This window comes from Anser cygnoides, chromosome 2, assembly GCF_040182565.1.
Source record: "Anser cygnoides isolate HZ-2024a breed goose chromosome 2, Taihu_goose_T2T_genome, whole genome shotgun sequence".
In the NCBI taxonomy this organism is placed as follows: domain Eukaryota; kingdom Metazoa; phylum Chordata; class Aves; order Anseriformes; family Anatidae; genus Anser; species Anser cygnoides.
In genome coordinates this window covers 90,196,820-90,208,821 of record NC_089874.1, presented here as the reverse complement: position 1 = coordinate 90,208,821, position 12,002 = coordinate 90,196,820, and the positions used below count along the sequence as shown (strand labels likewise).

At 38.9% G+C, this 12,002-nt stretch overlaps 1 protein-coding gene across 7 annotated transcripts in view; it reads left to right on the top strand.

Moving 5' to 3' along the window:
- The window catches only part of COBL (cordon-bleu WH2 repeat protein), a 154,485-nt gene that overhangs the window by 127,694 nt on the left and 14,789 nt on the right, over positions 1–12,002 (top strand). For all 7 annotated transcript variants that reach the window (XM_048079156.2, XM_048079155.2, XM_066992607.1 and 4 more), the window contains one exon: positions 1,374–1,686. In XM_048079156.2, the coding sequence (XP_047935113.2) occupies positions 1,374–1,686 (313 nt within the window). The remainder of the gene's footprint in view (positions 1–1,373; positions 1,687–12,002) is intronic.

Here is a 12,002-nt window from a genome sequence, read left to right as displayed (position 1 = left end):
ATGGCATCTTGTAACCTCAGTCAAGGAGAATGTTGGTTTGATTCTTATTTTGGTTTTACTCAAGGCTTCACTGCTAAGCTACGTACGCCCTTACAAAATTATTTCTATAATACATTTTCTTTAACAAAGTTGTTTTTAGTTCCCTGACCTAAAGAGAATACTTTTATTTATAATGCAGAATTATTTCTATTTATTATTTTCATTGACCTGTAGCTCATATGTAGTTCAAAAACTTGTAGATTATGACCTTATAAACGGTGAAGTGTATGTTTAATCTTAATCATACTTGTATACGTGGGACTTCTCATATAATTAACATCCACCACAACTGTCTGCAGGATCAGACCATAACCAATTGGTTAACCTTCCTTTTGCTTACTGAGGTTGAAGAAGAGAATGGAGCACACTTATAATTCCTAATTAAATATTCATATTAGTCTTTATTGATTCTTTTTGATCAAAAGAAGTGTATTTAGGCATGATGCTGTCTTCAGTCACTCTGAAATTATTGACCTTATTGGGAATTCCCCTTTAAAGGCATAATTGCAGGATGGAATCCAGAGTTGTAGAATTCCTAAGGGTAATAACAAAATTGTATTTTTCACACATACAAAAAAAAAAAAAGGTAGATCATAGGAACCAAACTAAACCAGAGCATAAAATGCTATATCTAATCATCTCTCATCACTTGCAGTGATGTTACAGTTAAACATACAGAGGGCATATCTCTTGATCTCCTATATAAACAACTGAAAGTTGGAAAAGGTTCTGCTTTAAGTTGAGTCTACCTTTCTGTAACACTTACTAGGTTTTGTATACTTTGCAAAGAGGTGATAGTTATTCTCCCACTTAACACATAGGAAATTGAAGGGTGGTAAAATAAAGTGACCCACAGAGTGGGCCAGCAATAGACGTAATTTACCAATTCAGTTTCCTAACTAGGAAGTGCTACCCGTTTTTACTTCTGTATAGACTTCTTACAGGAATTATTTATTTTATTTTATTTTTTTACATACAGTATCAGTTAAATTTATCTTCATGCTTCGTTGGAAGGAGCTGAGACTTTGCATTTCTCTAATTCCTCAAGAAGCTGTCCCTGGAGAGTTGTTTCTCCAGAAAAGTAAGGAAGATGATAAGAACATAAAACCCAAACTCCACAGGACATGCATGGCAAAACACCCTTCTAGAAGTAAAGAAGGATGAAATTTGTGTCACCTTGCAAATCATCTCTATCATGTATACAAATATTGAGCACCATTCTACTATTTCTAATGGATTTCATGTATTATTTTTCTAGTTATAAAGCAATAGGTCTGTGCTTGATTTGTTTGCTAATGACTTTCAGCTAACTTTCCTTGCTGTATTTCATTTAGAGAGCCTGCTGCCTGCACATGATAATGTTTATGCAGTGGATGACACGGTTCTGGAGCTATCTGAGGTAGAAGAAACAGCATCAGAAAGCAGCTGTTTTGCATCAGAGGACACCACCGAAGACTCAGGTGTTGTGAGCTCCCCATCTGACATTGTGTCTTTGGATTCACAAAATGACAGCATGAAGTCAAGAGACATCAAGCTGGTCAATGGCTATGTGGACTCAGCTGAGGCAGACGCAATGTGTGGCACAGAGACATGCCCTGTAAAGAACGCCTGCTGCAGTAACATGGGATATGACAGTGCTCCACAGAGGTAAAGATTCATTTGCAGTTGGCTTTTAGAAAATATCTTGCATGTCCTCCTTGTAGGGAATCATTTAAGAAAACCAACTTCTTCTTTCTTCTGCTCTTTCATAAACCACTGCCAATGCCAAGTGACTCCTCCCAGTGAAAAAACTCTCTGCCAAATCCCCTCCAGTAACATACTTGTAGCAACAGGCAAAGGTCACTTTTCTGTTTGAACTTGTAGTTACATTTCTTGCTAAAGACTGCTGCCCTCCAGAGATAATTTCTCCAAGAAGTTTGAAATAATTTTGTTTCAGTTTGGTTTATTTTGTGGTTCTGATACGAAGCACTTAAAATGATACTTTGTATTGATCTAGAAAAATGACATGCAGGTCATATAATGAAAAATGTGTAAAATGGAAAAATTCAAGTCATTGAAAACCAGGTAGAAAAGGATTGTGTTCAGTGAAATTTGGGGGGCTTATTTGTGGGTGTGTGCATGCATATGTATGTTCACCTAATGCTAACCTCCATTGATGTTGTACCTTGTTTTTTGTGGGTTTTTTTGTTGTTGTTTTTTTTTTTCCCAGCATATTTCCTTTTTTTTTTTTTTTTAACAAATATTTTACTGAAGTTTTTGCAAGAAAATACGAGAACCTGGAATTTAACTAGAAACTGCCCTCAAGCAGAAGTGACTCTGACACTGTTTGTTTGCCAAAACTCACATAGTTGGTGGCAGGGCTGCAGAAGGAACCCAAAATTTATAGGACTTTGCAAATACAAACTGGCCAAATAGGAAGCTGTGCCTCCAGCAAGGAGGGTGGCCTGGTAATACTGACAGGGATCCGCTCTGTGTGATGCTGCAGAGTCATGGGACAGGGGCCAGAAATTCCTCTGAATTCTCAGTTGACACGAAGTCTGCGCTTTCTGGTCTCTCTCCATTCAGCTGCTAATCTGTAGCCCCTTCATAAGAACATGTATCATGACCTAGTTATTTCCTTCCACACATTTCTGAGGGAGAACTTCATCCTGGATCGTGCAGTGGACGATAAATTAGGGATAAATTAGGGATAAATTAGGCCAAAGTCAGTATTTAACCTATTGGAATGATCTCAGGGCTTTTCTTTTCCCATCAATATCAAGGGGAACAAGGTCAAGTTTCATTTAAATACTTCTTCAATAATACATTATTCTCAGGATTTGTCCTTCTACAGTTTCTTAGGTCCTGATTCAGTCTCTGTTTGGAGGGTTAGATAGGCTAATATAGTAGCTACAGTGGATGTTCCAGACACAGTCTGAAAAAGCAACCTATTAATTTCAGTAGTAAAATAATTAAGCAGTCCCAACTACCCTCAAAATCCAGGGTCTAAACTGGTTAGAAAAACGCACATGCACATTTAGGGGGAAAAAAAGAAAAAGAAAAGATTACCATAATATTGAACAAAGACATCAAAGCACGGCACTGTAAGAACAATTGTAATCAGTGAAAAGTACTTCAGACTTTTTCTGGTGTTTTGTAGTAAAATGAAAGATTGAGCAGAAGTAGTTAATTGACACACTAGCTCTTGAAAGTCAATGTTTTTCTACATCTTCCACTTCAGAAAAAGGCAGATTTTCTTTACATTGCACTGAGATTTGCCTTTGCAACACAAACACACAAAATTGTTAATATTTGGAAAGAGTATTTAGAGAAGAGACAACGGGAAGAGAGAAGAGTACTTAGAGAAGAGACAAAATTCATTCTCAAAATGCAAAAGTGGACCAGGTTGCCCAGAGAGGTCAAAGAATCTCTATGCCTAGAGGTTTTCAAACTTCAGCTAGACAAAGCCTCGGACAGCCTCATCTAACTTTGAAACTAGCCCTGCTTGCAGTAGGAGGTTGGACTAGGCTTCCAACCTAAACTTTTGTGATTCTAACATTCTAAATAATCTGTATTTAACTAATATGTCCATAATTAAAAAGGAGAGGTTTTAGGCTGGAAGAGAATGTTTTGTTGTTCAGGGAGTGGAGCTATTTTTCATGAATCGTGTTTTTTTGGGGGGCTCTGGGACAGAAAAAATATTTCAGATCACCTTTAGGAGAGAGCAGAAGTCTAACATTTGTGATTGATTTTAGTCATATGGCAGCAGTCACTTAGGCTGCCACAGCAGAGATACTGGTAGTAAAATCTTTTTAACTTTTGTGCTCTGAATGTGCCAGCAGTGTTTGAAGGTAAATCCAGCTCTACCCCTAACGTGTTTGTAAACAAACCAGCTTTGAAAACTGTGCTTTTCTAAATCCTTTTGAGGTCAACTTGCTAAGTGTTTAAAAGCCACTTCGTAAGTGTGGAGGGAAAGAAAAAAATAGTGTTGTTTTTTTTGTGTGTGTGTTTTAAGCTATTCATATTAAACTCTTGTTTAGGCGGGATTTAAATCAATTCTGAGTACAATTTGGAGTACAGACAATTTGGAGAAATCAATTTCAACTTCTGCTGTCAGAGCAGCCACCACCCCAATAACAAAATCTGTTGGGAGCTCTGAGATTATACGTAGTTCTTGTGATGAATGGGCTACTTTCAGGACCAACAAGCCTTCTAAATTCACATACAAGTCAAAGTGCAGTTTGTATGAATAATCGATACCAAGCTATACAGAGTTTTAAATGTGTTTCAAAAGCTACAGAACTTCAAGGAAGATTTTACATGGAGTTTCTTAATTCCTTTGTATTCTTCCATGTGCCTAGATCTAACTCAATTCTAAAAAGAGGATAAGAACAAAGAAATTTGGAGAGCATGTCACTACTGTAGAGAAAGAGTAGCTAGCAATAGTGGAGTCCTTGAGTCTGAGCTCCACTGAAGCCAGAAATTGCAGTTAGTGACTAATGTGGCCCAGACTTGGGGGAAAAAAAGTTAATAAGAAAAATGAAAATATTTAGCTAATCACTTTAAACTGTAAAGCTGACTAAAACTTGGTCTTTTCACCCTGTGAAATAACTATAGTGTTGTATACTAAAATCATTTTGTACTGTATGGGTAATGAAAACTACCCTTAAAGTGGAAGCAAATTATATTTAGAGTGTGAAGAGGCTATAAAGAAAGACCAAGTGGTGTTTGGCATGCGCACCGTAACAAACTGCAGTGAAAAGCACGATCAAGACCATAGTTGTTAGAGATAGGTTTTCTCCAGAGGCTTAGCCTGTGCTCCAGGAGATCATCAAGATCATCAAGATTTTGCCACGTAACTTACTTTGGTTAATTGTACATGTATTTTTAAATGCATTTTTCTTAAAGCTTCTGTATTTGTTCACTGGCTGGCGTGGGTAGTCTCAGAGCAGCTGAAATACTTGATGGCTTTAGAATATCACAGCAGGGTCTGCACCTCATCTGCTACTGAAGTCGAGGAAAGTTGTGAGTGTTTAAGGGTACAGGCTTCAATATGCAATAGGTTTGTCTTTGTGTAGCAGCATAATAGTATGACCGAGGAAGAAATGGCTCATACCACAGGGTTTGGACAAACAGAAATGACAGTTGCAACAGAGTTCAAATCTTGTTCGGTTCCCAGAGAACAGAGACAGAAATTTCTAAAAGAAGGTCCCCATAGTGCAGGGGTTTGCAACCTGTTTTTTTTTCCTCCATGGTCTTTTTTTTCCAGCACATGGGAGCCACTCGCACCTGTACTCTTCTTTGTTTTGTTTTGGGATTCTTGTTCAAGTGATCTTAATCCAAATGCACCTAAGAGTTAGCATGTAGAGTATCAAATCACTCACTCTACCTGCCTCTAACCTGTTAAACCATCTTTGTCTCTCTGCCTCTGATATTCCTGTCAGCCACTTACTGTTTTTACGGTAAAATTCTTCACACAGTTATCATATCTCATGATATGTTCATACAGTGCCTGAGAGCAGAATCCTGATCTCAGCTGGAGGTGCCACGAGCTAACCCCATATAAATAATTGACTACATGCAGCGCTGGGCTGTGAATGTTTTAATATTAACTGCTGACTCCCAACACTGTACAACATAGTTCTCTTTCTTCATATCCTTCCTTACAGTTGATTTGTGTTATGTATCTGTTCACCAAATTTTAATATATAGTGTTAAATGAGTAACAAGAAAACCACAGAGAAGCTGAAATGTTGCTTATGTAGCAGTAAGCACATCTCATGATCTCACAGTGTTGCAACCCTGTCCTCCCATACCCCCTCCTTTCCCATCCCTTGTATGGTGTCATCACGCAAGCTCCTTGGGGCAGGGATCAGTCAGTTTTATATGCCTATAAAGCATCATGCACACCTACCGTCTGGAGCTTTATAAATAATTACACATTAAAAATTATTTTAAAATAAAGTTATTAGGGATGCTAAGTCACATGCTCAAAGTTAGGTAACATTAATATTAAGGCTGTCTGGTTAACCTTAGTTTCCCCCCTTTAACCTTAATTTCCCCCTCTTCTGTGCAGTATGATAAAGCCGCTAGTTAAATGATCATACTCTTTTGTTTTCTTTCTAAGTTTCAGACTCGATTAATGGAGCAGTTATACAACCATTTGCTCTCAGTTTGAATTCTCTTCTGGAGACAGGACTATTTAATTTCCTCTTGCTTTTTCTATCTTACTCATCATACTAGTATCCATGTACCATGCAGACTTTAATTAATTTCTCTTCACAGTACTCATGTGAGATGAAGAGGTGGCATTATAAGGAGAGGTGATGCAGAGTCAAGGCAGACCAGTGACCAGGTAGACCATAAGGACCCATTTTTTCAGAGGGCTGAGCATTCAAACAGAATTTCATGTATTAGGGTGCACCTCTCCATTTCCTCCAAACTCTGTTCTTCAAAGACATTTAACCATTTTGCCAGAAAGAAAATAATAGAATAATCATGGGAATGTTATAAATCGTTGTATTTGGACTGCCACCTAGCAAAGATATATTATTACTCAAAGATATGAGCAACTGAAATGAGGGTTTTGTAAGGGCTCTTAAGAGTAAGTCATTCCACCAGCCTCAATAAGGTGTAAAAACACTTTAAAGTACAAAATATTTTTTAAAGTTTAAAAAGGTTTTAAATTTATGATTTTTTTAAGTGTTTTAAAATCTAAAGGGAACTAGCCAGTTTTAAAGCTAAATAAATGCATAATGATAGACGGTGACTTGTCAGGGACAAAAAGATACCTTCCAGAGGTCTAAAAAAGGGATTTTCCCCTCCCTTGAGTTCCTGTGTCAGTAGCCATGAAGGAGGATTATTTTTTCACGTACAGCTAATTGAGGGCACGGGGTGGGGGTGGGGGAACCAACCGGAGATCAGTTCATGCTCTGGATCTGGATAGGGAGAATCCTATTTCCTCCCTTTCTCTTGGGAGAATTTGTTACCTTTGGCTCTGGTTGTGGTAGCTGGAGCTACGGGGAGGAGAAGGAAAAGAGTCCGCTTTGTTACCAACCTGAGAAATACTCGGCTGTTTGCTACAAAACTCTTTGGGTTTTGATGAGTTAGATTTAAAAAAATGCTTGAAAGGATAGGGGTGGGTGAACTTGTTCTGCTTAATTTTCAGCCCATTCAAATTCAAATGTTACAAGGTTTTGTATTCCACTTGGGAAGGACAGGGGGGAAGAGAACTTGGTAGCTGGAGAGAATTTAATGATGAAGGAGGTCAGAGGAAGAAAAAGTATAATCGTGAGTGGCAGAAGGCAATCAGGAAGGAGAATAGCACTGCGTATATAATATATATACATTTGTGTGCACAAACATGTCCTATATAATTACATGTCACTTGTAGCAATCTTAGAGAAATATGGGAAAGTTTTATTCTCTCATTCCTCTGTAAGATAGGCTTTGTTTTAGCTGGGTGGGCATGTGTTTAACTTTTTTGAAAACAGAATAAATGTACTTTTAGGGGGAGGAAGGAAGAGAAAGGGTTAAAGTGACAAGGAGAACTTCAGGGATGAAAAATTACTTAATTAAGACCCAGATGTCTGACAGATTTGCAAGCCTCTGCTTCTTACATAGTTTTGCTAATTTCCTTCCTTATCTCTGGCTTTCCCTTTCCCCTTGTTCCAGAAAACTCTTTGGATTTGGATATTCTCATGCACTTTTCTGCTGGCAGATGTTCATGGAGGGAAGGTACTAATGATATTACAGTTAAGTAATAGATACTCACAGTCATTATACAGCAAGAATCCAGATTAGCCTTTCTGTTAAACTCATCGGCTTGTAAAATGCTGTGTACTTTGGAGCTGTATAATACACTGCATGTTAGGAAGCAGCTTGGGTTGCTAAAGATGCAGTGCTGGCTTCCAGCAGAGAAAGGCTTTGGTCTGTGCTCTCTCTCATATTTTTCCTTGTAAACCAAGAGATGTTATTTAACTTCGCCGCACCATCTTTTAACCTGCAGTGTTATTGCGCACAGGTTAAGTTGCTGTATTGAGATTTAAGTCGAGCTAGTCCACTTTCCTGACTATTTCTGGCAATCCTATCTGCCTGCGGGCTTTCCCGTTGAGAAGCTGTTGCCAGAGGATGGTGCAAGGAGGGGGAGCGGGGGCATGCTTCCAGCTGTACAGCAACTGCAAGCTGCTGCTTCTGCAGCCTAGGGGAGGACCCTGAAGCATATGAGACATATGTCTGGGGCTCTAGAAGCTTAAATCATCCCACTATGTAACAAGCTCAGAGATTTCTAGCATTAAGGATCTCAAAACCACAAAATGATACTATAAATAAGCAAAAGCTTTTTCATTTGCTTTCTGTTAAGGTTTTTGACCAGTAGCCATGGGGAAGGACTGTAAAAGAACTGTAAACCTAGCTGCTGATGAAAAATTACTTCATTTTCCTCCTTCTCTATATTTGCAAGTTCTTATTTTAACCAGGTGTTATGTCTGAGGGCACTACTGGACCTGTGTATTCTAGGATGTGAAAACAGATTAATTAAATTTCTGATTATTTTTATTCAGCACAAATATAATTGCAGCCTAAAGACCATTGTAAGTATGATGCAGTCCCACAGAGCTAGAAACAGAACACAAACTGAAAACCTGGAACAGAAATGATACTTGCAACTTGTTCTCAAAAAGCATGTGCAGCTATTTTTTAACCGCTTGTTGAAGAACACAAAAAGCAAGGTTATGTGGCATTCAACAGAATATGAACATGTACTTTTTCCTTTCCCTAGTTCCTGCCACTTTCAGAAATCTTGTATGAAAGACAACTGATGACTTTGTTACCTAGCCAGTCTTAAGTGGGATGTACTTTCCAGTATTTTAACAGTCTACAGTATGGCATTTTAACAGGCTTTGGTCATACAAAGCTAGAACTATTAAACATTATGTTCAGGTTCACAGGAGGTAGCAAAGAACCTCCTTGGTCAAGTCATAGCTTCAAAGAGCAGAGAGCCCACTACTTATGCTAACTGCTCTTCTGCAGCCGTTCACAGCTTCTCAATAGGAAAGCCAGCAGGCAGATAAGATTGCCAGAAACAGTCAGGAAAGTGGACTAGCTCGACTTAAATCTCAATACAGCAACTTAACCTGTGTGCAATAACACTGCAGGTTAAAAGATGGTGCGGCGAGGTTAAATAACATCTCTTGGTTTACAAGGAAAAATATGAGAGAGCAAGGACTTCCTCAAAAGGAAATAGAAAAAAAAATCATATAGCCTAAGAAATATAAATAATGGAAAAATGGACCCTAAGATTTTGTAAACTCGGCTACTCTGGAAAATAGTTACCTCCAGTTTTTAAGAGTACTTTGCTGCATCAATCACAAAAACAAATACATAAGCACTTTGAGATACCTCGATGTCATTTCTGACCTGGTTGAACACAAAGTCATTTTCAAAAAGGATATACTTTCAGCCCTACTTTCTACAACATGAAATCACTCACCATCAGTCTTTTCTTTAACACCAGTTATGATAAACCCCAGGTAGAAGCATTCATCTTCTGAGCATTTATGTAAGAGGAGACTATTGTTGATCCATTTTGAAGAGGATGAATCTGGATACATTCAGCAGGGTTAAACTAAATCCCCAGTACCCCACTGAGAAAACTATCAGAGGAGGGAAAGGAGCCAAAATGCTCCAAAGGCCAGACCGGAGTAACCATAATACCAGCCTTCCACATCCCTGTTAGCTGCTTAAGACACATGTGAGGGGCTGAATGCTCTCGTGTCCACTGAACTGCCAGCCTCACAGAAGCCACTCCTTCCCTGTGTGTGCTCCTGCACTGTGGGCCTTTCTGGATTTGCCTCTGATTTACAAGGGCTCTGTCTTCCCTGACCAGCTGGTAACAAATTTATAGGAGCCATGTTCTGAAGTCTTGATATTGCAAGGGTGGTACAAAATGAGTGACGCTTTGGGGAAGCATTCAATGAACTAGAGAAACGTGTACTGGTCTTCCACCTCCAGCAGGGGCGTGAGTCTCCCATCAGTTCCTTCTTGTCTGCCAGCCCCATGCAGATGTCTTGCATGTCCTACAGTGTTTCAGATGGCACTGAGTGTCCCAGCTGGACAACAACTGAATCTCTTCCTCAATTCCTTCTCTGCAGTTTGCATAGCTCCATGTTGTATTTTCTCAGTTATACTGGGAGTCATGGTCTCTACCTGTAGTACCATACGGGAGGCTTTCCAGAACTCCTGAGAAGTGCCCAAAGAGACTTCAGTCAGTTGTGTCATTTGCAAACCCCCAAATAAAGCTGCTCTCAGTAGAACAAAATAGCAGCTTCTCTCATTGCAAATATGTTGTCTTTTAATGCATTTCCAGCAAGGCTTATCACAGATTTTCCTCTCTTTTTAGAATGTAAACTTTCTCGTAAATGTCTGTCTCCCGTGGCACTAATTTGACAAAATGCTGCCGTAAGTTTCATTTTGTCTCCAACTGCATGAATGACTGCTGAGGAGTAATTGTGTATTGTAGCCTGAGCTCAGTGGAGCACTAAAGGTTGTAGTTTAGTACTCACTTTGCTCAGTTCTGTGCTCCTGCACAAATCTCAGCTAATCTACATAAGCAATAAGTGAGCAGGCTTCCAGGAACCGTGCAAGTTTGCCTTTTCGAGCTTGTGCTAAACGCTCACCAGTGGTGTATTTGTAGCGCCTCACGTTTTACCAGAAAAGCAGCAAAAAGGTTATCAAGTTCTTCCCTACGTCAAAAAAAAAGTATGTGTGAGAAAATGCCACTGGTAATGTTTATCCAGAATGTAAAACGTAGGAATAAGTCCTATGTTTTTCTTGGATACTGGCCAAAACTGAGCTGTCAACAAAAGAAAAGTGTATAGCGTTAGAAGGGAAGAAGTCTTTGAAAAAAATAAAAATCAGAGGCCCTCTTGTTTTCCTTTCCAAATGCTGTTGTGTGCAAGAGTCTTTTCAAGCATATTTATAAACCATGTGAGCTACTGGAAACTACCAGACTTTCACCTCCTGAAACACGTATCACATTTTAAATTCCCAGTGCTAAGAATTTCAAGAAGGGCTCTGTGATTAATATATACCTTTTGGCTTGCTTTTTAGGTGAGTTTGGAGATGAAATGTACAATAGCTCTTTTAGGAATTTGGAAATGCACAAGAAAAGAACTGCTTCTTCTGAAGCTCTCTCTGTAAAAGAATAAGAATCCTTTCATTTTGACTGCATTGTTCTCTTTCCTTCAGAAAAATTCTCTGAATTGGATATTATTATCCCAGTTGTCTAGATAAGGAGATTGAAGCAGAGATTGAGAGGCAAATTACGTATAGTCTCTGCATAAGTGCACAGAGGATAATAAAAGAAACCTTTGCTGACTGTTGTGCCCATCAAGGAGAAGATGATTTTGCTATAAGGAGTCTTTGAAAGATTCTCCCTGATTGATGTGAGAAAAGAGCAGGTCAGTCCGATGAACCCAAACCATCTATTTGCAACATTAGAATCCCCGTTCTATCCCTAAATATGTTTTCCTAGATAAATCACCCATAAAATCCTCAATCCAATTGTTTTCATTATTTCCTGGAGAAAGCCCAATACCTATAACCTTAGTAATACAGATTTTGCCTGTGTTGAAGAACAGTCAGGCAAGAGACAGAAAGATATGATCAAGTACCAAAAGGTGGTGAGCTGGCACAGCCTTCATGAAATTAGGTCTAATTCTGTGATAGATGGGGGTTTACACATGTATCTTCCAAGATTTTTCTCAAGCACTGTAGCCTGAAGCACCTTCTTCACAGTCGCTTAGAGAAAGGGTCTCAGTGTATGTCAGTAGTTTGCTTCCAGCTGCACACAACTATCCCACAAGACCATCTTTTTAAAGAAGAAAGCAATATTTACCTTCCATGCTGCATATTGTTTAGCTGATGCACAGTTTGGATCATTTTCCCATCACAAATGGTTTCTTTGAGTTTGCAATTAATTGGTT